Raw genomic sequence first — 23,459 nt, 5'->3', positions numbered from 1 at the left:
CTCCCGCTTTGGGGGGACAGTGATGGGCCACCTCACCCTTCTGAGGAGAGACAATGTTCTGTAGAGTAACTGCAGCACCACCCACAGGTCACAGCTCTGACTGAACAGTTCATCTCTGGAACAAAACAACAGAGCTGGCACTCTCGTGGCTCTTGCCTTTGTTACTGCCTGGGTACAGGGATGTCTGGTGAGATCTCTGAGCTCTTCTCAAGGAATATCACTCAAGGATGCTTCTCTAGTACCAACACTGTACTGGAACACAGTACCAGCTGTACTGACATAAAGAGCTTATGGACACAGTCACCACTGCTGGATGGCTTTATTGAATCTCTTGAACTACATTTCTCTCAAAGTCACCCCCTGATTTCCAAATTGCAAATTAAATTAGAGGCCTTCTTGTTGTTAAAGCTGTCCACAGTGCCAAGGCTTCCACTGTCACCACAGAAATAAGTCATGTTTTCTGTGGCACCCTCAGGCTTCTATTGAGGAACCCAAAATAGAATGCCTCTTTCAGGATATTTTCATGTAATTCCCAGCTCCTCCACCCTTCTTCCATACTGACTGCAAAATCCCAAGTCCAAGTAAGAAACCACCATCAGCAAGTTGTTCAGGCACTGTCTGAAGAGCAGCTTTTACCAGAGCATAATTAACTTTTGGATTCAGGGCACCTTTAGCACACAAACCATTCACAGGCTCCTTTACCTCGAGGATTTCTACATCACTGGTGCTTTGGATATTTTCAGCAGTGAAATGGGTTCTAGATGAGACTCTGGAACCCTCACTTCCTCCCAAAGCTACATGACACTTTCTGGTCTGTAAAGTCTGTATTTCCACTTCTCAGGTGGAACAGGTTTGGCCCTTGCAAGCTCTTTGTGCAGTGATATCCATCCCTGAACAATGTTTTCAGCAAAACACCTTTTCACAGGATACAACTGCATTCACAAACAACTTCCATGATCCTCTGACTGAAGGATCAAGCAGGACCAAAATGCTATGTAGCTTCTTACAACAGAGATCTGGGGAAGACTCAGTAGCTCTTCAGTTCTCTTGTTCTCTCCATCTCTGGTCTTCCCTGGGCATTGCTTTCTGTTTGGCCTAAGATTTCAGTCATACTGAGTCTGGATTGCCTAAGGAGAGAAGAGAGAGTGCAAAGCAATTTTATCCCTGTATCCTCCTGACAGAGACATGACTGCAGAATCCAAGCTCTAGAAAATTTTCTTCTAGAACTAGTCAGTAAGTTTCAGTAATTCACATGACCAGTGTCATGGCCTTTTTTTCCCCCAAGCCTCCAGCTATCCTCCTTATTTCCTCTCTTTAATAGGGATGGAAAGAAGGAAGCAATGAAGGAGAGACTGGGAAGACTAAATCAGCATTTCTAAGATTGGTATGTGAACAACACCAACAACCAAGACAAGAACTGAGGTTTAGAAAACCTAGTGTGTTGTGGTTTCTCTAAATGTTTGAACCCACAGGCCCAGACACCCTCCTAGCCCACAACTGAAGGGACAGAGCTGCTCCTCACCACTCTGCCAGCTTCTGTTCGTACAGCTCCCTGCGCTCACGACTCCTCTTCTCCTGCAAGGTCTCACCAGCCAAGCCATACATTGCCATCAGGAGGCCTCCTGCAGGAACCCTGAGGGAGGAAGCAGAGAAGTCACCCAGGGGACACACAACAGCAATAACTTACTGCCATCAGCAAAAGGAGCATGCAGGGGCCCAAAACTCACATCACAGCACAGACTAAGGTACTCCTGTTCTACTGTCACCCACCAGCCTGTGACTCACTGGAGCCCCAGTGATAATATATTTTGAATTTATTCGTTGACAGGCACACACAGGACAAAGGAGTGGAAGGATTTATGGTGCCCAGTAAGAACCCCATAGAACACCTATATTTCAGACAGTGATGCCCCTACTCAGCTTCCATCCAGCTCTGGAAGTACTTGTGTTTTCACTGGTAAAGCTCCCTCTCTTTTTTGGGTAGGATCCTCAGATTCACTTGTGAGGATATTTACAGGTCAGCACTTTGAGAAGAAATCCCAGTCCTGCTTGAAAAGTCAGATTTCTCCTGAGTTAGAAGTCATTGTCCAGAAGCACAGAGCCTCTGAGACAGAGCCATGGGCTCCTCCATGCCCCAGGGAACTTTAGGAGATTCATGACTGCAAGACACACATAAAGACATGTGTCACCTTACAGCCCAGCCATGCAGCTACTCCCTCAGTGTTTCCTAATGGCTTCTACTTCCCATTTTAGCTTTGGTGGAGCCTATGTTGCTCCCTCTAATAAGCAAACAGCATCAAATAAGATTCTCTACTGAGAGCACTGAGCTCTCACTACTGAGAGAACAGCAAAACACAAAACAAGAAACAAAGAAGAAAAGAAAAACAGTTTAAAGGGTGGAAGAAAAGTGATCATCATGAGGGATACAGAGAATCCCTCAAGGCAAGAGAGGAAGGGAAGCTCCTGTAGCCCCACCTGCGACTCCAGGCTCGGTGTGTGCAGCAGTCACAACTCACCCAAATGCTGTTCCAAACACGACACCACCCGCCAGGCCCTGCAGGCCCAAGTGCATTCTGAACAGGGCTCCTGTGAAGGCTAAAAAAAGAACAAACCACTGAAACTAGAAACAGCCCCCGCCACAGACATCTCACACCAACACAGGGAGTTGCTTTGCTGCATTTCTCTTCTCCAGAAAGATGAGCTGACATCTGCTTTTACAGAGCAGAAACCAAGTGTGATGGCCATTGGAACAGACCTTCACCACAAAGTCACCATGGTCTCTGCACTGAAACATTGCACAAAGTTCCTTCTGCTTCAGAAAAACTGCCAACGTTTTTGCTGTATTATAGAGGTATCTATGAAAGTAAAACCAAGCTCTCTCTAGGCTGAAGCATGATCTCCCTCACTCTCTTTTCTGTTCAACAACAGCTAATAATAGTAGCTGCCATGTAAGGCAGAAAGGATCAGTAAAAAGTGTATCCACAACTGTAAGGGCAATAAAGCCTGTAAAACTGAACAAGCAGATCACTTACCCAGAGCCCTGTTGCCAAAAGTGGGCATGCAAAACTTAGCATGAAAAGGGCAGCCTATAAACAGTGTGCTGAATTGTTACCAAGAGTAGAAATAAAAAATGCTTTCTCTGTTAAATAGGTGCTTATGAGAACAGGTTATGCACCAAGTGTTGCCTTTACCCCACAGAAGCATTTTTCACCCAAAACACTCCAGCAAGTATCTTGGAGATTAACCACAAAACTCCCCAATGGGATCAGGAGTGCATCAGTATCTCTGTTACAAATAAAGGCACGCAGCAGGCAAACAACGGAGCAAACTCACTGGAACAAGAAACAAAACCCAAGAGCACAGAAGCTGCTCAATCCCAAAGGAGGTGGAAACTTGCTTATGCTTTTCTGCTACAACCCTTGCTAACAAAGAGAAGCACACAAGGTTACAGCACTCTTACCTCCTGCTGCAGCAAAATTACTGATGGTGGTTTTATCGCGGTACGCAGACAGGCCCGTGCTCACCACGCTGCAAAGGCAAGGCACACAAGTCAGCACATGGAAAAAGAGGGGTAGCAAAACACAGCCTGAAATAAAGCTGGATTTCATTAAGCCAGCCCTCAGGTTGCCTCTAACTGCCTGGCTGCCCATCTGTTTAGAGCACACACATGCCAGCCATGACTGCTGTGACTTTACTGTGGGCAGCTGCACAGACACAGGCCAGGGAATATCAGAGTGCCTGAAGTGGATCTGAGATACTCCTTCTTTTTTTTAATCAAAGATTTTTCTTTCCTATCATAGAATCATAGAATCAGAATGGTTTAGGTTGGAAGTGCTGTTAAAGGTGATCCAGTTCCAAGCCCTCACTGCATGCAGGGGCACCTTCCACTGGACCAGGCTGCTCAGAGCTCCATTCAGCCTGGCCTTGAACACCTCCAGGGACGGGGCATCCACAGCTTCTCTGAACGACCTGTTCTAGTGCCTAGGAACATGTAATAAGCTGATCCATGTGTCAGTAAGATCCTGCCTTGTGAACAGCCCCCAGTACAACAGCCTAAATCACACTCATGACACCAGCAGGGTCACCCACACTTGTGGCATCAGATTTCCCTCTGGGGTAGGCAAACCAACTCCTCCCAAACATCAGCTAAGCCTCAAAACACTGTTCTCAGTTCAGCAGCCACATAATCCCCAGCCTCCTGCTGATTGATAAGCCAGCAGCACTGCGCCTCTCCTTCCCAACATAGATAAACCCAAACAATTTGGGTTGTAATTGTGAAACTTAAGGTTTTCACAACTGCAGGACGGAATTTTCAACTTGGGCTTTACAGAAACAATGTGGAGCAGCAAATAGCTCCGTTCAGAACCTTTTCCAAAGGGCTGGTGAAAAAGGGGCAGATCTGACTGCAGGGGAGACACCTGGTGGAAGATGACGAGGTTACATGTCAAATCCAAAGAAATCCAGAAAACCCAAAGAAATCAAAAGATCCAGGAGAGAAAGCAAACAGCACGCTAACTAAGCCTAAAAACAGAGACTAAACTAAAAAGAGCCACAGAAACCAAGAGAGAGACAGTGAGGAAGAAATTTAGAAAGGAACAAAAATATTAGAGAGACAGAAATATAAAGTAATGCCAGTCAATACTGTGGGATCTTAAAGCAGAAGGAAAACTTAAACAGAACACAGCTGCAGAGAAAGTCAGTGCAGGTTTAAATTTATAAATTTACTGGTTTGAACAATAGGGAAGGAGATATTTCTAGTTTAAAAGGGCTTTGCTCAGAAGACCAAGCTTAGTTTGATGTTCTATTGTCAGAAACGCACTGAAGCACCCAAGGAAGAAAATCAGGGAAGCAGAACACTCTCTGCATTGGTTTTGTGTGTGCAGGAAAAATCTGAAGGCCTAAACAGGTACAGAGGAGTCGTAGGACTGATATTCAGCAACTGCTCAAGAACAAGACAATCCCCTGCAAGTGTCTGAGGACAAGAACAAAGAATTGTGAGTGACACCAGTGTACACAAAGCAGGAGTAGTGACAATTGTGAGTACCACCAGCATATACAAACGGGCAGTAATGGGACATAGCAGAAAGGACAAAAATCAATGTGGATTAGAAAGTACTTCCAGAAACTGCCATCACACTTTACCACTCCCTCAGAGAAAAAGCACAAAAAGAGAAGAAGGAAAAGCAGAAAGCAGCTGTTGTCATCATCATATTTTCTGGGAAAATCCCCTTGCCCAGGATTCTTCTCCTGGGAAGCTGAGAAGCCTCAGAGAAAAAGGAAAACAATAATTATCTGATTTGCTTCTCCTGTGTTTTGCTGCTTTGGAATGTGGTTTGGACATTGTTTACCAACAGGTGGTTGTTTCATTGGTTTCAAGTGATTTGTTTTTACTTATTGACCAATCACTGTCCAGCTGTGTCGAGGCTCTGGAAAGAGTCACAAGTTTTTCATTAATATCTTTTAGCCTTCTGTCTGTATCTTTTCAGTATTCTTTAGTATAGTATTCTTTAATATAATATAGATCATAAAATAATAAATTAACCTTCTAAGAACACGGAGTCAGATTCATCATTTCCTCCCTATGACAGGGGTCTCAGAAAATACCACAGCTGTCAAGAAAGAACAGCATTCAAGTCAGCAATAGATGTACAAACAGGGTTTTTCCACATTTAGGGTTTGTGTTGCTCCATTAGAAGATGAGGATTCTGGTGCAATTCTAAAAGGTCAAACCCTCTTCATGCTCCTGCCTGATCAACCAGACTTGGGGTAAGGCAACACCAGGAGCCTCAATCAGTCACCAGAGCTGTGGGCACTGCTGGCAAGGACAAGAACCTGCAACCCACTGCCATGCCATCCTGAAGGGCAGTGGAGGCAGTGGCACCCCAGAACATCGTGATGTCAAACATGTGGATGCCAGCTGGGAATGCAGCCACACTTGCAGAGAAGTGAGCATGAGAGGAGAGGTATCAAATGTGTGACATGGTCTCTGCCTCACCAGTTCCCTTTCCATTCCCCATCCTTTGCCAATCTGCTCCATTAGTTTGACTTGTTTATTCCTGCCAGGTCCCAGCTGAGGGCATAACTAAATGTCTTGAGGCATGAATGGGGCCAAGGTTGGATGCTTGATCTAAGCACTGTGTTTTATTCTTTCCAGACCTCCGTGCCATATCCCAATGGTAGGGAAATGAAGAAGGGGTCATTGGGACAACCTTTGATCCCCCCAGTATGCAAGGCAGGAAGTCCACCTGTTGGCAGTGCTGCAGGGTCTCTGCAAAGCTCTCCCCAGCTGCATTTGCAGGAGTCCTGGGAGATGAGGTAAGCCAAGGTGTCTGCTGCTGCAGTGTGCTGTTCACCTCACTCTTCCCATCTCATGTGGTCATTTTGCACAGTCAGCTGTCCCATGTATTTAGGCAAACCTCTGTGTATTCACCATTTTGCCCATCTATGATGATCCAGCACAATGTCAAACCCAACAGCAATGCCCCAAGAGCAGAGGTGGTGGTGGGGAAGAGGAGGCAGGGCTTCAAATCATCTCAGGATGGGTCCCCTGCTGAATTTGGCTATTATTTCAGCCAGAGCTTGGCCAGCTCTGTGTGACTCCAACACCAGAAAGCTTAAGGACAATTAATCATCTTTGCATCCTGTTGGGTTTACACGTTGCACCTCCTCCTTCACCACAGTGACCATGCTAAGAAGGTTTGCCTCCTTTCATGGTACACCCATTCCCTCCCCTCCCTCCTGCTCTGCTCCCCCTGCCATCAGGAGCACTCACTTGAAGACGGTGGCGAAAGCCGCGACCCTCCAGCTCCAGCGCCAGCCATAGCGGATGAAGCTGCGGAGACCAGCGCGGTGTGCCGATTGCTGAGGGGACAGAGAGGACATGTCACAGCTCACAGCCCCCTGCCAGCACCCCGCAGGCCAGGGCAGGGGGCTGGTGGCACCCCAGCTCTGATCGAGTCAGCCACCTCCGGAGCAAAAGCTGCTCCCAGCCACCAACGGGAAAACCGAGAACGAATTCCAGTTTGGAATGCCAACTGGTCTTTCTAATCCTGGGTGGAGTGGGAGGGCTCTTCTAGGACAGGAAAGCAGCAAAGGAGAAGGGAGGAAAACCAGAAACGACTTCATTATTATGAGTTCATAAGTATTAATAAATAATAACCATCAATAAATAATAGCAAGTAAATAATAACCATCTACATTAAATGTTAACATGCCATCAAGCTCTGCTATTTAACACTGGCACTTAAAAGTTCAAAGAGTTTTTTTTAAATAAGCGATAAACAGAAGCCTCACAAAAATTAAAAATGTTGCAGTTAATGCCATGAAAGTAAATAAATCTTCTCTTCCAGTGCTTGCGGTGTAGGTGCTTAGCCTGGGTTCAGACATACCACGGTCACCAGAGTGAAGCCAGGCAGTGGTAATTTACATCAGAGGCCAAATCTAATGGTAAGTAATACAAAATTTACATCAGGCAGATTTTTAAAGGGTTCTTCTTCCCCATAATCCAGGTAAGCAACACTTTAATTGACTAACAAACACCCAGAAGTTCAAATACATCTATAAAATGTCACAGGCGTTCTTTGTTGTGCTGTTGTTCTAAAAGAATTTTAAATGGTCTAAAAACGACTCACATTAATAAGATAAGAGCACAATCCCAGTTTGATACTGCGAAGTCTCCTGTCAGCACACTAAAACCTAGAAGCAGAAAGCCTTTTCGAGACACATTAATCGGAACGGTAAACTTTGTTTTTGTTGCCAACCTTCCCTGCAACGAAGGACATTTTTTTGAAGCCAACCGCGTGCAGTTTGGGTGACAGGGCCCCGCTAATCCCCGCGCAGCTGACCTGCAGGCACTTACACACTCCCAGCAAACTCTTAGTCCCAGAACCGGGCAAACACACGAGTCCCACACACGCGAGGCCGCCGGGCCTCCTGCGGGCCCCGCTGTCACCCCAAGCCGCGCCTCCAAGGGCGCCCCCGGCGCCTTCCCGAGGCCGAGACCTGCCCCGGTGCCCCGGTGCCCAGCGCTCCTCCCCGCAGCCCCGGGCCCGTACCACGGCATCGGCGCGGTTCTGGAAGATCTCGCCGTGGCTGCTCTCGATGAAGGCCTTGCGGGCGCTGAGGAAGGCGGGCAGCCCCCCGTAGAGCCAGCCCACCACGCCCGCCGTGAAGGCCGACTTGGCGATGTTCACCGTCTCCTCCGGGAACTGCTGCTGCTCGCTGCAAGGCAAGGGCAGCCATGGGCAAAGGGTCGGCCGGGGGAGGCACGGCGGGACCGCCAGCGCCCAGCCCCGCCCGTCCCACCCGAGCCCGGCCCGGAGCTCACTCTCGCCGCCAGAGCTCGCTGAGTCGCTCCCAGCCCGTCTGCGGCAGCGGCGCGGGGCGCCCGAAGCCCGCCTGAGCCCCGGGGAGCTCCGCCATGGCCGGGCCGGCGGCAGCGGCGGCGGCACCGACAGCGCCCCCTGCGGCCCGGCGGGGCACGGCCCCGAACGGAGCGGCTCGGAACCGCTCGGCTCCGCGTTAATTACTGATTAATTACTCCAAATAATTGCCCGTCTGTACAGGGCCAGGTTTGTCCCCCCGCCAGAGAGGAGCTGAGTTTTGGGGGCTGTGATGCCCGGCTTGCATAGGACAGAGGGGGTGCAGCCCCCAGGCTTGGAAGACGCAAATCCTGCGCGGCGAGATGGTGCCTCTCGTTGCCTTCCCTAAGACAACTCAACTCCCTCTCTCTGCTGTGAATTCCTCCTTTCCCAAAGCAGCGAAAGCTCCCCACCAGGGGAGGTGCCCGGGCCTTCCCACCGAGCCTGTGCATATTTTAACCCATGGGACTGGAATTCCCGGGATTCTTCCCCCACTCCTGCCGAACCATCACTTTGGCCAAGGGCCACCTAAGCTGCAACAATCACTTCTCATTGCAAGATCCACGGGTGTAAAAGCTGGGACTCCACAGATCTCTTATTAATCTTCTGATGAAGCAATATGCAGTCAGCAAAACTTCATTTTTGTTTGTTTTATTCTAAAAAAACATTTTGTTACAAATGGTTTTAAAATATCATACAGAGCTGTTCAGTTTCTTGGAGTGCTGTCTCTCCACTGGCTAAAAATAGAAAACCAGAAAACCCTTTCCACTCTGGCACAGTTTTCCTGGGAAATCACGTTCTTTTAATGCCCCATTCTGTTTGCTGGATGGGATAACCCCAGCACTGGTCCCAAAAACAACACACTGCCCCAGCAACCAGCACTTGATCAATAGGGCCAGCTGCTGTGTCCCTGTAGCAGGGCTGCAAGGCCTCTGTGAGGGCACACATGCACTTAAATATTATTGTTCCATGCAATTTCCTTCTTCCCTGATCCACACTGACTGCAGAGGGGCCTGAGAGCTGTTGCTATCATCCTATTCCATTATAATGTGCTGCTTTCTCAGCCTTGAGGCTGCTTTACCAACAGGGGTACTCCCCTGGGAGGCTCCTGTGTCCCTCCTGCCACCCCACACTCTTCCTATTTGGGTGCCAGAGAAGATGCTGCTGCCTCCCAGCCTCTCCCCTTAGGGGGCACAGAGCATTTCAGGAATTGCAGTTCTTCTTAGCTGAGAGGCTGTGGTGGGCATAAACACAGCGAGCACAAGCAGCCTGTGACCAACCCAAAATGGGTAATGTGAGCAGTAGCTGCTACTGTGTGACTGAAGACATTCCCTCAACCAGGCTGAAGGAGATTAAAAAAGAAGTGGCACAGCTGTGGGGAAGAAAAGCAAGTACTGAAGTGAGCAGATGTATTATCAGTCTCAGAAAAAAACAAACCCTAAAAAAACCCCAAACCAAAAAAAAACCAAAATAATCCTGGAAGGATTACAGAAGGGGATCAAAGCAGACTCAGCACTTCTGGAACAAGGAAGTGCTGAATCTACCTCTGTAAATACTTTCTGTGGGTTCCTAAGGATGACATCCCAGGATGTCTGGCCAGGCAGCTGGTGAGAGATAATTAACAGGGGCTCAGTTGTGCAGGGCTGTGCAGGCACCCAGCTCATCTGCTGGAGGATGAACCATCCCTGTCCCAGTTGCCAAGCGCATCACTGATGATGGCCCCATCACCAGCACATGCTGATCTCTGCGAGGTAGGTAGGGTAACTCTGCAAGGATCAGTTATCCTTTCAAGGGCATGTCAAAACCTTACCATCAACCTCTAAAATCCAACCCCAATAAAGATAAACTCTAAGCTATCCAGAAATGTAAACCCCAAATCCCAGTACCTGCTTCTGTCAGAGAACACCTTATACCCCAAGTGCTATCACCCAGCTGAGAAAACATTTGCCAAAGGGGCAAGTATTTACTAGCTGAGTGCAGCTCACAGACTGTGTCCTTTGCCATGACCTTTGGTAAAAAGTCCAGTAAGGCCTCTCATTGACTGAATGGGATTTAGGATCATTTTGAGACAGGTAGTAACTAAGTCCTAAATGCTAACATCCCTCCTCTATGCATGACTGACCACTCCATTGAATAACCTTAATCCAATATGCTGCTTAACATTCTTGTGGTGACAATATAACCAGGTCCCAGTGCCTGGAAGCAATATCCAAGTCAGCCTACTGCTGACTTCTCTGTAGTTCTGCTGTGAAAGGTAAGTCTGAGAGAGCAAGAAATAAGTTAATACTGATCTTCAGATTTCCACAGTGATCAGTTTGAGCCAAAGAGAAAAACAGAAAACAAGTCTCTACAGTTCTGTTTTCGGCTGTCCAGAAGTGATCTCACTGTAGCTCTTCTTCCTTTTCACTTTGTAAGTCAAGATTTGGGAATATTCAGACAGCAGATGCTCCCAGTAGCAAGAGATGTCCTCCATGTCCAAGTGCTCAGTGATGAACTGACGTCCCCTAGAGACACACAAGGCACAGTCAGGCCTGTTTTGCAGTTCCTACAAGAGTCATTAGTTTTGGTTTGGATGTATATCAACTTTCACACTTGTTTCAAATGAGAAACATGCAGTGCTCTGTACTGTCTGTTTTAATTTTACAGTTTTCATTCATGCTCACAGCTCTGACGCTGCAGTGCTTTTGCTATCCTCAGGATGGTATTTGCTATCTGGGATAATAAATATCAGATTTCACTTATCACATGCAGCTAGAGCAGCACTGATGCATGCTGCTTCAGACCAGCCTGGATAGATAATGGTTAGAGTGCAGACACAGCTCCCAGGAGCCAGCTTGTCTCATACTGAGACGAAAGCTCCCAACCTCTGCCAGCTTTCCATGGGGTTCCTGACATGGGTCACATGTGAGCCAAATAGCTAAGCACAGCATCCTGCCCTCTGCTTCCCTCTGCTTGCTATCATGCTCCAGCCCTCCTGCTGTTTCTGCAGAAGATCAGTAATACTGCACCCTACTAATACTGGGCTGTCTTTGATGGGCAACCCCTTCAAAAGCAGTGTAAGAAAATGTTTTGGAAGAAGACTGCCTAATAGCCAGGAAGGACATACTGCTTACCTCTCTGAAATTTCTTGTGCTATGGCATCATTTTCCTTTACAAACTGCAAGAGCTCCCTAAAATGAAGACACACACAAAAAAATTTTTGAAACAACTGGCTTAGTGGAGAACATCACCCCTTGGCTAAATTGTTGGGGAGGGTAAGGTTAAGTCTACAAGTGAGTGAAGGTGCTGCTCACCTCACAGCACAGAAAAAACTTCTCTTCTTGATTGTTTCACATCAGTTCTGGACAACATCCTGAAATCTGTGAGCTAACACATTTTTGGCCCACTGGTAAGTTCTTCTTCCCCCTTATCTCTGCTGCCCACTTGCAAATTTAAGTGTCTAGTGCCTGCTGATTTCAGTGAGAGTGAAAGACTTACTCCAGTAAAACTGTACTCCCCAAGTAATATCAGCAAAGGATTCTCTGGGGGCAGTGATCAAAAGGCCATGAGCTCCAAGAGTCCTTGGCTGGTGCCTTGGAGTGGAGGCACTTCATGGCCTAACACAAAGCATCCTCCCTTCCCAAAGGCTTCCCCATGGTATGGAATGCCCCATGGAGTGCCTCAGGCCCCACACCTGACATCAGAGAGGTCTGACCGCACGGGGATGTAGTGGACCCAAGGCTTCAGCTGGGGGTAGAAGAACTCCAACCACTCCTCTCCGACGTGGAAGACGAGCGAGCCACACAGGAAAAGGTGCTTCAGGCGGAAACTGGCCGCCACTCCCCGGAAATTAAACAGGTACCTTTAACAGGGGGAGCAAAGAGAGGCACCTGATTACACATCTTGTGTCAGGAAATGCACGAAGGTGTGCTGGTCTCCAAGCAGCAGTGAACCTTCCCTGGCAGGCAGCAGCTGAGCAGCACACCGGTCACTAAAGCAGAGGAAAGGTATTTATCTGAAGCTGCTCACAGGAAAGGTGAGCTGAAGTTAAGGTGAGTTTCTCCTGTCTGTCAAAACTCAGTGAGAAATTCAAGGTGTAAGGCTTTACCTCTGATAAAGGCACCTTCCTGTGACAAACCAAGGAGCCCAGTGGACAACTGCCAGCAAGGCATGGAAGGTCATAGCATGGATTCTGTGACCCTATGGGGTCACCCAGAGGCTTTGTCAACCACAAGGAAATTTTTCCCAATTCTCTCTTGCCTTGCAGTGAAGCTTTTCTGTTCACTGTTGTGCTTTGCCACATCAATCTCAGGTTATTTTTTCCTCTGGGATTCTGCTTTAATCTGAATGTAATTGTTTGATATTAACTTGGGAATGCAACCCCAAGAGGTTAAATGGGCCAGCACACAACAGATGGACTTCACAGATAACAAAGAATCCACAATTTTGTTTTCAGTATTTTCTGCCAAGTCAGTAAAGTGGGCTTGACTGTGGCAAGGGGATATTTCTCTTAGCAAACCGTATCTCATAGGGATGTTTGTTTGCTTACTTGTTTTCTTTATCAAACCCACATTTCTCCTGTTATATGGAAAGCTGTTTTTCCTACGGGTAAACCTCCCCAGAACATAACTGATCTTTGAAGTCAAATATTTTGGGCTGGGGGAAGAGAGTTCTTCCTTTAATGAAGCTATTTTGGGTGAGATGGAGCTTAAATATTATATATATTTTGGGCAAGATGGGAATTACAGCTAAACTTAGTTCAGCAGCAAATAACAGGGAGTAAATCTGAAATCACTTTGCATCCTTTGTACTACCCTAGGATCTCAAGGCAGGGACGAGCAGCTCACTGTATAAGGAACTCAGCAAATACATGTAGAGATGTAACAAGAATGATGAGATGTAACAAGAATGATGGTCTGGAAGCAAGGAAATGCCTCTGTCCAATTCCAGACACAGCTCCCAGCATCCATGACCCCAGCCTGCTGTAACACCTACACTGAAAGAGCAGACAAAAGTTCATGTTGACCCTACCACCCTGGGCTACAGCAAAAGTGTGTGAGAAGGTCTCAGCCTACACCATATGATGGGCTGGGGAGCACCAGAGTTGGGCAGTGTATGTGTAACAGAAGGGAGAAATCTGTGCTTCAGTCTAGTGAAATACAAAATGAGACAAGTCAATCACATTTGCACAAAAACACAGATTCAGCCAAATGACTGAGCTCTTATATCAGCAGATTCTGGCTGGCAGAATCACAACTAGCAGAAGAAAAAGCAAAACATCTGACACACAAGTGCATACACACTAAAAGTTTATATTGCACATAGAAACCTGTGAGAGTGTTACACCAAAAAACCCTCATTAAGTAGTTAAAGAATAAAAACCCTTGTAAATCAAAACCACATTCTCCTAAACAACATAAAAAGTATGGATTAATACTGGGTCTGCTCAATCAGATTTCAGGTTCTCACTTTTACTACATACACCCAGTGGCAGCACTTGTCAGGCTAAGCTCCTAAATTTTCAACTGTCTTATATCTGCTCACAAGCTTTCATATCTACATGAAGCTGGTTGTTGAATTAGACCTTAAAATAAAATGAGACCCTACACCATGCCAGGAAAGACTAACCCACAGCCCTTGAACAGCTATACTAATCAAAACTCTTACTTGTATTTGCAGTGATCAACCAGTGGAATTTCCTTTGCAGGAGGCTTTCCTAAGGTGTCCTTAAAATAAAGAGAATTTAAAAGCAAAGCAAAACAAAACAAAACAGTAAGCTTCAAATGGTGATTTAACTTGTTTTCCTTCTCACTTAGAAACAAAGGTAAGGTGTTAAAAGCTTCCATTCCCACTTCTGAGAAAACCTTCTCTGGTGGGCTGTTAGAAGGATTATAAAGAATTCCCAGCCCTTCTAACATGAAAAAAAGCTCAGTAAATTACACACTGCCTGTAAGTGAATGCCAGCACAAACACATTAAATGATAATGTTTTGTTGGCAGCTACAGAGTAGAAAACAGCTTGGGACAATGGACTGCGTGAAGCCAAGTGTAACTGGATTAGCCAAGACTGTCTGGAGAGAGCTGGACTGTAGACTAAGTAAGAAACTAAAAAGTTATCAGCAACAGTTATCAGAAAGTTATCCACAATAGGATCAAGAAATGGAGCAAACAGAAAAAGGTTTGAAGACTGACAACACCAGAGAGGCAGCTCAGAGACAAGAAGGGGAAGGGTTGGCCAATTTTGTTGTTGTGGGAGAGGAGGAGATTGGCAGAGATTCATTTTTTTCTGTGTTCTCCTTTCCTTGAACAACAAGCGTGGAAGGAAGAAAAGTGTTTGGCCTGCCAGGCTCTAGAGACTCCTTCCTTTCATCTGTCAGAGAGGTGCAGCCATCAAGGGAACTACAAACCTCCCCCACTCTAAGGATCACCCACAACTCTCCAACAAGATGTTTCTCTCCCATCAAAGCCATCTTGCAGTGCCATCCTTTCTGGCCTTCACACTCAGAAGACAGACAAACACCCACACACCTTTTCAGATTTCCAAGCCTGGTTTTTAGTGTACTCAGCATCAACAAGTTCTGGGTTTTCTCGGGACAGCAGGATGAGGGGATCTCTCTCAGGGCTTGTTCTGAAAAAGAAATGCTGTCACTAATTGCCAATCCCCATGACTCAACACAGCTAAGAGACTACAGGACTGGAGGCACTGCTTCTTTCTGAGGCTGACCTCCCTGTGTGCCCCCAAAACACTGTGAAGTGTGTACCACAGTGTATTTCTGGCCATGGGTATATTAACAGAAGAGAATGAGTTATGGGTACCAAAATAATTTGACTGATTATATATTTAACAGTATTATTTAAAGAATTCCCAGGACAAATCCTGCTTCCTTTATCCTGATGAGTGCCAAATGCTTTAACTCCCACCTTAGAGAAAGTTAAAAGATGCTCAGCATCTTCAGCAGCGATCCCTCTGACAGGGCTTTAAAACACTGCTGATAAACAAGGTTATGACATCCCTGAGACACATTCCTCATCAGCTGCTGAGCCTACCTGGAAAGCCATTAAACCCTTCCCTATTGAGGGACAGTATAGGGTTTAACATTGTATAACAAAGTATAGGGTTTAACATTGTCTCAAACTGTCACTGGAGAGAGGCAAAAAAAAATCTTTTCTTATCCCCCACCACTCAGGTAACTTAAGGCCAGAATACTTTTTATTCAGTGTGGATCACTTGCACAGCAAATAAAGCATTCACATTGGCAGGAAGCATGAACAGCAATATTAAATCTTTAAATTTGTATCAAGCACCTGCAGTTCCCTTCACAGAACAAAACAAGCGGGCTCCTGAGGTGACAGTTTTAGTCATTAAGAAATAATGTGGCAAATCCATCATAACTTCTGCTTCCAATATTAAGTGATTGTAATAAACTAGTTGCAAATGGCAGTTCTTGTGGAGAATAACTAATAGTGCAATGCTGTACAACAGGTCTCACTTTCCTTACTTTTGGAAAATACACTCTTAATTAGGGTTTAGGCCTAGCAGGCATGGAAATTTCTATATACAGAGAGCTGTCACAGCCCCTGTTGGTAGAATCTTCTGTTGCAGGAAAAAATACTCACCTGGATCCTCGGAAATATCCCTTAGAGATTTTTTTCTTCCACGGCCATTTTTCTGCAGATCTGAAAATATTTTTTACACATGGCAATAAATGATTTAATATAACCATGAAACAACACTCTCATCAGATTTCACAGCATGGTGTCTTTTTCTGTTCTTCATTTTTGATGGAAATCACCTTCTTCATTATAGCATAAAAAAAACCCTCAGTCAGCTCCAATGAAACAGGTTTTCCTGTAAATATTGTGTTTAAGGCAACATAATATAGGCTACTTTCCAGAACACCTTTCAGGCAAAACAATGTATTACACACAGCTCCCCACCAAACCTTGAAGGGTATTAAAAGTTTACCTAAGCTTTGAATCCACTTTTTGTACAGTGGCTTTATTTTGCTGTAGTGAATATGGATAATGAAAAACGACTAGAGAATTTCTAATGAGTCATTTCCCACTACAAAACAAAACTACCAATCAAGAAACAAAAAACCCACCTAGTGTTTTGCACTTAAAACACAAGAGTTCATTGTTTTTACTAAGCACTTTCATTTTAAACCTAATCAAGTCCTTCAAAATAGCTGTTCACCTGGGGTTTTTTTCTGCCAGTGCAGTCACCTGCCTCACCACTTCTCAGGGAACTCTGCCATACTTTTCTGCTGCACCTGGTGGAACGTGCAGGTCCTGACCCCCAAGCTGATCTACCTGCGTATGTCAAGCTTTGCATCTCCTTATAGTGAAAACACAAGGATGAGTAAATGCTTTGCACCTCCATTACACTACAACACATCAAGCTTTAGCTATGAATAATCATGTGGATCTTCAGATTTTGAAGAGCAAAAGATTCAACTTTGCATTCAGATATCAATTACACAGAGGTGGTTTTTGCTGTTTTGTTTCTGTGTTCACTCATTGTTGCACACTTGGTTTGTCACTCTCCATGGGAAGCAGCCCCTTACTCTGCTAGTAAGTCAAAAGATCCTGCCAAAAGGAAGACTCCCAGCCAGAAATGTCTTCTGTTTAGCCCAGTAATGACTCTTGATTCCTAGGAATGGTTCCAGGTTTTTCTATTGCACAATGACACTCAAGTAAAAGCAGATCTAAAGAAGGCTTTCCTTTAGCCTCCCAGTAGCTTAGACAAACATCCTGGATCATTCCTGCAGTGAAAAAAACACAGCTCCTAGAGAAGTAGTTGAAAAGAAAGCAGAATATTTCTGTATGTCAGGGGAGATTTCTGCAGGCAAAAGATAACTGTTACTTTATTGACAAACCTGCTCTCCCCAAACCCGATAGCAATCTGGCCCTGACAGCATGAAGGATGTGCATAGTTTGTCCTCTGCATTCCTTACTAAAGGGTTGCAAACAGAGGAGCTAATTATAACTTCCAGTGACATCATCCAAGGTTTCCATGGAGAATTCCCATACAGCAGTTAGGCTGTAGGTAGTTCATGTGAGGCAGCAGGACAGATCACAGGCCAACAGACTTATGGTCTTGGACATCAACACTAGCCCCGTGCAAGATGGATTTTTATCTTCCATGAAACCTCCCCCCACACATAACCATTTCCAAAACCTACCTTCTGAGGTCCTCTCTCATGAGGTCCCAGCGCCCTAAACCTGTTGGGTAAATTGGCCAAACAGCTGGTCCTCCTTCCCAAAATGTCCAGGCAGGATACATGATGTCATTGTATTCAGATGTCTTGAGAAAAAGGAGAGTAAAGCAAGAATGAGAGTAACATCTGCTTTGGTCTACTGACTGAGCCCACCAGTAACAAATGTTCCTTCTGGGAGTTCTGTTGGCTTTCTCCATTATGTGTCCAAAAGAGGCCAAAAGAGCTTTGCAAAGAAATTTGCTGGGCTTACAGAATCACAGAATTATCAGGGTTGGAAGGGACATCTGGAGATCATCCAGTCCAACCCCCCTGCCACAGCAGGATCACTTAGAGCAGGTTACACAGAAACACATCCAGGTGGGTTTGGAATCCTCTCCAGAGGGAGACTCCACTCCTCCCTGGGCAGGGTTCATATGAAGACAGCTCAATACTGAAATGCTTCAATGATTTTTAAAAGGCTTTGTCTTGCAGTGTGATGACACAGAACTTTCATGTAGAAAATAGCAAAAGATCCATGATGCAGCTGATTAGTAAATAGCAAAAGACCTGAGTTCAACTCACCTTTCTAAAGACTTGTGCCTATGTGTAGCGACAAATGTTTTCTTCTGATGACAAGTCAAGAGGCATTATTACCTCCTCAGAGATAGAGGCGCTTAGAGACACTTTGTGGTTAAGGTTTCTAACACTTCAGTTCATTTCAGACTTCCTAGAGATCACTTAACAATTCACTGTAACAAATATCCAGGACATGTAAGAATTCCAGTTCCTCACTCCTGTTTGGTTGCTTAAGTCCCCATATATTATCAGAGGGAAGACCAGCACTTGAGACTAACCCCTTCCATGAAACCAGACTATGGGCAACTTCCTTGCACCAGTGGTAAACTTCCTGCACCATTATCCATCTGTCTGTGACCTGGAGATACTGGAGAGTCCAAGCCCACTGAGGCAGTTAGGAGGTTAGTGCACATGACTTATGAACAGGGCTGAGGTGTCAGTGCACAGGAAGAAGAGGCTTGGGGGAATGTAAATCTCCTACTGCCTAATGGGAGAGTTCAGGAGGAGGCACACTGTTTTCTGTAGTGCAGGGCCAGAATAAGTGGCAGCAGGCTTTGATTACAAGAGGAAGAATTCCAGTTAGATAGTGGGAAATGTGTTTTCATTCATCAACTCTGTCTGTGGATGCCCTGTCCCCAGGGATGCTCAGATCTGAGCAGGATGCAGCCCAGAGCCGGTCCTACTCTGAGCAAAGGTGCTGGACTGGGTGACCTTCTGAGGTCCCTTCCAACCTGAATGAGTGTGTGCTTCTCTGTCTTCTCAGTCCTGCTACAACCAGGCACTGGTAACAGAGCATGACAGCTTCATGATCAACTTTCTGAGATGCAGAACAGGACAATATTTCAATCTTTTATACTTTCAGCTTTAGAAAGCACATGGGACCAGCACCCTGAAGTCTTCCCAACAGTGGCTGCTGAAATGTGAGCTGTGCCTGGATCACTGGGTTTCAGTTAAGATAGGATTGAGGTAACAGTTCAAATACTGGACAACAGTGAGTGCAGAGCTCAGTTTCTTGCAGGGTACTCAGGGGCAGAATGATGAACATGGCTGCAAAGATTAAACTCCTGCAACCTGCTTTGCAAAAACTTGGGTTCTGCTGGCTAAAGTTAAGGTTGTTCAATGGTCAAGGGGCAAGACAGCTTGGCTTTACTGCTGCATCCAGCAGCGAACATGGTTATTGCCTGTACTGAAAATTTAGAGACAGCTTTAGGACTGCCATGGAGTAGGCAATAGTTAGGGATCATATTATGGTTCAGATTGCATGAGCTGAAGAGGTTCAGAGTAAGATGCTGCAAGTTAGCAGAAAAAGAGTTGGGTTTGAACTAGCAAGACCAAATAGTTCATTGCTTCTCCTTGTATCTTACTGTCTGCTGGAGCTCAGCCAAGAACAGGATTTGTCATGAAAGTGCAGGATTTGGGCATAAAGGGCGTACACCAAGGCAAAGCAAGATTAGCCAAAGCTTGAGGTGTAAAAGCATCTTGCTGAAAAGGATGAGACACTATGCTACAATCAGGTCTAATAGTGAGAGAGGTAGGAGAAGATGCAGGAGGGCTCTTGAGTCTGGGAACAGTGAAGCAAAGAGCAATTGACTCCATGCATGTGTGCACGTCTGCATATGCGTGCACATTTGCAGGTGGAAAAGGGAATCCAAGAGAAAAGGGTTCAGAGAAGGTGACAAGATTATAGAAACACCCATCTGTGGCACCACAGAAAAGGACTAAAATATTCACTAAAATATTAAATGAGATTACTGTATGACCACTGACATGATCAAAAATCCTTAATATAGCTGGTAAACTATGGCTACAATTTTAACAGAGGTATTGTAGCAAATGGGAGGCATACTGGCACATATCCCACCCAGGTGTGTATCATTCCACTGCAACAGAGGTACACTTTTTGACCTGGAAGAGGAGCTAATGAGGGGAAAAGCTGATCTATCAAATTGATCTGCAAGTCTGTCTGTCAGAAAACTGGAAGCAAAAGGAAACACAGGGCAAGAAGGAGCAAGCAATTTCAATGCACGGAAAATCTGCAGAGAACCATGCTCAAAAATATGTTCCCAAGAGAAAGAAGAACATGTACATCTTGGAAATGCTCAGCTTTTGAAGGTGTGTGTACCTTGCTGAAGGAGAAGACTGGGATAATGGGTTTCATCCACTTGGGAACCTGGGGGTAGTCTCGCACATTGATCACCATTTCCATGTCAGGGAGGCGCTGGATGATCCCCAGAATGAAGTGTTCAACTCCACTGCATCTGTGGAGAAATGACACATGGCAAAACAGCTATAAGGAGGCAGGCTCCTGCAGTCTCTTGCAGGCCTTCCTCTGCACAGAGACAGAAGAGATGGTGAGCCTAAGCCATACCATGATGCAAATTGGGAACTGCCTACAGCAGCCTCCAAGTCCCACTGCAGTATGGACACCAATGGGGCAACACATCCTATAAAATCTGGCCTGACCTGAATTTCTATGGGATTCCACAACCAACCAACCCTTTGTACACTGAAATGAAACAGTGACACTTTCCTATTGATGCATATAAGCCTAACAGTTTATTTTCCGGGCTTCTCCTCTGATGAGGAATTCAGACCTCTGAAATAACATTGTACCCAATAGCTGCCAGCTTGGCAGTGTTGGAAGTATTCTTCTGTCCCAGCTAGGGAGAGCAGATCCTCTGCACAGCTCTTACCTTGCAGGGAACATGCAGTCCTGCTCACGATACAGTCTGTTTTTAATTATTTGGTAGTGGGTCCCGAGCTTCCGGCTCACCACGTCTGCCATCGTCTCCTTGGAAATGCCACCTTGAAAAGGAGCCAGGTCCTGCTTCCAGACACTGAAACAAAACCATCAGCCACTATTATGTACCACAGGGAGGATACTGTGCATTAAATACTGCAGTGTGCAGAACAGGCTTCTAGCTAAAAGAAGCTCCATGCAGCTTCTAGGAGCTCTGGTGTGAGAAGTTAAGTCTTGGAAGTTCCTCAGAGGTTCATAGGTTCAGGCTTCACACTTTTACCTATGTGCGGTTTGCCTGAACACAAAGCCCAGCTCTAGTCACTCTCTCACAGAAGTACCTGACATACCCAGGCAGGTTTTGGGTAAAATCCTCCAGCTCACTTCACCCTTGTGCTCTGGCTCTCCATAAATGATGGGGCACACCAAAACCAAATTCCTCACAGAATGTCACACTGTGTAAACATTAAAAATGTAGGTAACAGTCTAGCTGCATGAAATACCATCACCCAGGAACCCTGGGGGAGTGAAAGCTGGCCTGGGAGGACAGGCCCATGCAGCACATGTCCTGTGACTTCTGCACACCACCAGCGAGCTCCAGGAACACAGTATGGAAGCACAAACATAATGAATATAAGAAAACACAGAAGAAGGATGCAACTTATATAAAATTAGTCTAAAAGTCCTGCGATCTAACTGTTTGGAGCATGTAATAGACAGTGCCAGATTGTAACAGCCAAGGAAACATTCTTTGCTTTTAGGTAGACATTGCATCAATGTTTCAGTTTAAGAAAACACTGTCAGGGAGATCCCACTGTGCGAGTGGTCAAACACTGGTACGGGTTGCAGAGAGAGAATGTGGAGTTTCTTTGGCGTATTAACGTTGAGATATTCAAAACCTGACTGGTCACAGTCCTGGCAACCCTACTTGAGCAGAGGGGTTGGACTTGACGATCTCAAGAGGCTGGACTTGATGACCTCAAGAGGTCCCCTCCAACCTCCAGAATTCTATTTCCTAATCGGGTAGAGAGCAGTAAAACTGTGTCAGGAACTGCCACTGTGCAGATAGTCTGGCCACAACAGCATGAGCAGTCTGGTAGGCATGCAAACGGGATGAGCTTGAGAACAGAAGAGAGTTGCAGTGCCATGGCACATTCACAGCCATCCTCACCTCCTGTTACTATTGCCTGTCATGTTCTGCAGCGGATTTTTGGAGGTTGTAACCACTTGGGAAGGTGTTTGGTCCAAAGGTGGGCAGGAGCTGGTGGGGTGTATGTTTAAAGATTAGGATATGTCTTTAGGCTGTATCTGGATTGGAACTTAGGCAAGACTGGAAAGCTCAGCTAAAAAAGACTTTCCTTCATCAATATTTCAAGAGCAATGAATATCAAAAACTCCAAACAGAGAGTACAAACAGTAGCTCAACATGACTCATCTGATTTTAAAAGCCGATATAGTACTCAAACCCCAAAATGAGTGAGCACATCTGATACTTTTAAATAGGAGGCTTGAAGCTGGGCATCTGTGTTTTTGCATGTGAAATCCTAATCCTAAAGGCAGAAGGATGTGGTAACTCCTAAATTCCTTTCCTTCCTTTAAATAAAAATGGTGATTAAAGGTATCAAACCCCCTAGTCCCACTGAGTGAAAAGGCAGAGGTGGGCTATTAAGAGAAATGTCACCAGCTATGTGTATGGTTTATTGTGTGGTCTATATGAATTGCCAACACACTGTATGTTCAGCTGCAGAGGGTAACAAGGTGTGGGACCCATAGCTGCAGATGTGACACTTTTGGGCCAAACTATTCCCTGGTTTATCCCCAATCCACCAGTGCTGCCGAAAGTATTCCCTCCTGAGACCTGCACAGTCAGTGAGTATTCCCTCATGTCCGGAGACCTGCACAGTCGAAAGGAAACCAGTCTCACCTTTGGTGGCAGCTGCAATTTTCCTTTACACACGGCTCATAGGCTTCCACAGCTTTCTTAATTTGCCCAGTTATCGCTTTCCACTTGGCATCTAAAACACACAGGAAGGAAAAGCCAAAGGGTTCGATCCGCCCGCCAGCAGAACGAGCGGCGGGCTGGGGAGGCGGGGAACGGGCAGCGGCTCGGGCGCGCCTTCCAGTCCGCGTTCCGCCCGCCGCGGGGTGCGGCGCTGGGGAAGCCGCCCGCCCGGCCCCCGGCCCCTGGCCCCGTTCCGCGGTCCCGTCCCGCCGTGCCGCCGCTCACCTGCCGCCAGGGCGGGCTGCAGGCGGCACAGCGCGGCCGCCACGGCCCACAGCGCCAGCGCCGCCCGCCCCGCGGCCATGGCCGCTCCGCCGCACGGCCCAAGATGGCGGCGGCGCCCGCCCCGCGCGGCCATGGGAGCTGTAGTTCCCGCCCCAGCGCTGAGGGGGCGGGCGGGCATTGGGACATTGCCGTGTCGCGACAGAGTGGCAGGTCGGCACTGCCTGTCGCGATAGATGGGGCCTGCTGCACAAGCGGCCGCTGTCCAGAGGGGCTCTGAGCTGGGATAGCCCCCAGGTATCCTCCTAGGTCCGCCCTCAGAAGCCGCCAGCTCCGGGTGCTCTCGCTCCCTCCCCGGCTGGCCCTCGCTCCCTCCGGAAAATT

General features: G+C 46.5%; 2 protein-coding genes across 2 annotated transcripts; both read right to left on the bottom strand.

The window, feature by feature from the left end:
* Positions 1 to 300: 300 nt before the first annotated feature.
* Positions 301 to 8,482, bottom strand: TIMMDC1 (translocase of inner mitochondrial membrane domain containing 1). Its single transcript, XM_071433744.1, has 7 exons — positions 8,327 to 8,482; positions 8,055 to 8,220; positions 6,773 to 6,861; positions 3,461 to 3,528; positions 2,517 to 2,595; positions 1,523 to 1,633; positions 301 to 1,127 (listed from the first exon to the last, which is right to left on the bottom strand). The coding sequence occupies exons 1-7, from the start codon at positions 8,419 to 8,421 to the stop codon at positions 1,028 to 1,030; spliced, it is 708 nt and encodes a 235-aa protein (XP_071289845.1). The 5' UTR covers positions 8,422 to 8,482; the 3' UTR covers positions 301 to 1,027.
* Positions 8,483 to 8,995: 513 nt separating this feature from the next.
* Positions 8,996 to 23,219, bottom strand: POGLUT1 (protein O-glucosyltransferase 1). Its single transcript, XM_071433742.1, has 11 exons — positions 23,079 to 23,219; positions 22,776 to 22,866; positions 20,808 to 20,951; positions 20,237 to 20,372; positions 17,524 to 17,645; positions 15,956 to 16,015; positions 14,867 to 14,966; positions 14,007 to 14,065; positions 12,034 to 12,201; positions 11,474 to 11,530; positions 8,996 to 10,864 (listed from the first exon to the last, which is right to left on the bottom strand). Exons 1-11 carry the CDS (start codon positions 23,209 to 23,211, stop codon positions 10,708 to 10,710), a joined length of 1,227 nt encoding a protein of 408 aa, XP_071289843.1. The 5' UTR covers positions 23,212 to 23,219; the 3' UTR covers positions 8,996 to 10,707.
* Between the last annotated feature and the right edge of the window lie 240 nt (positions 23,220 to 23,459).

This window comes from Agelaius tricolor, unplaced genomic scaffold, assembly GCF_023055355.1.
Source record: "Agelaius tricolor isolate 1412-34295 unplaced genomic scaffold, bAgeTri1.0.p SCAF_9, whole genome shotgun sequence".
Classification (NCBI taxonomy): Eukaryota; Metazoa; Chordata; class Aves; order Passeriformes; family Icteridae; genus Agelaius; species Agelaius tricolor.
This window is presented reverse-complemented; position numbering and strand designations above follow the sequence as displayed.

Excerpts from the sequence above, each read along its gene's own strand:
- TIMMDC1 (XM_071433744.1), bottom strand. The coding sequence starts at position 8,421 with ATGGCGGAGCTCCCCGGGGCTCAGGCGGGCTTCGGGCGCCCCGCGCCG. Across the intron at positions 8,221-8,326 it reads AGCGAGCTCTGGCGGCGAGA|CGAGCAGCAGCAGTTCCCGG; the intron begins GTGAGCTCCGGG and ends CTTGCCTTGCAG. Across the intron at positions 3,529-6,772 it reads GCTTTCGCCACCGTCTTCAA|CGTGGTGAGCACGGGCCTGT; the intron begins GTGAGTGCTCCT and ends TTGCCTTTGCAG.
- POGLUT1 (XM_071433742.1), bottom strand. The coding sequence starts at position 23,211 with ATGGCCGCGCGGGGCGGGCGCCGCCGCCATCTTGGGCCGTGCGGCGGA. Across the intron at positions 14,967-15,955 it reads GGATATTTCCGAGGATCCAG|AACAAGCCCTGAGAGAGATC; the intron begins GTGAGTATTTTT and ends TTTCTTTTTCAG. Across the intron at positions 14,066-14,866 it reads AGGCTTGGAAATCTGAAAAG|GACACCTTAGGAAAGCCTCC; the intron begins GTGTGTGGGTGT and ends CTTTATTTTAAG.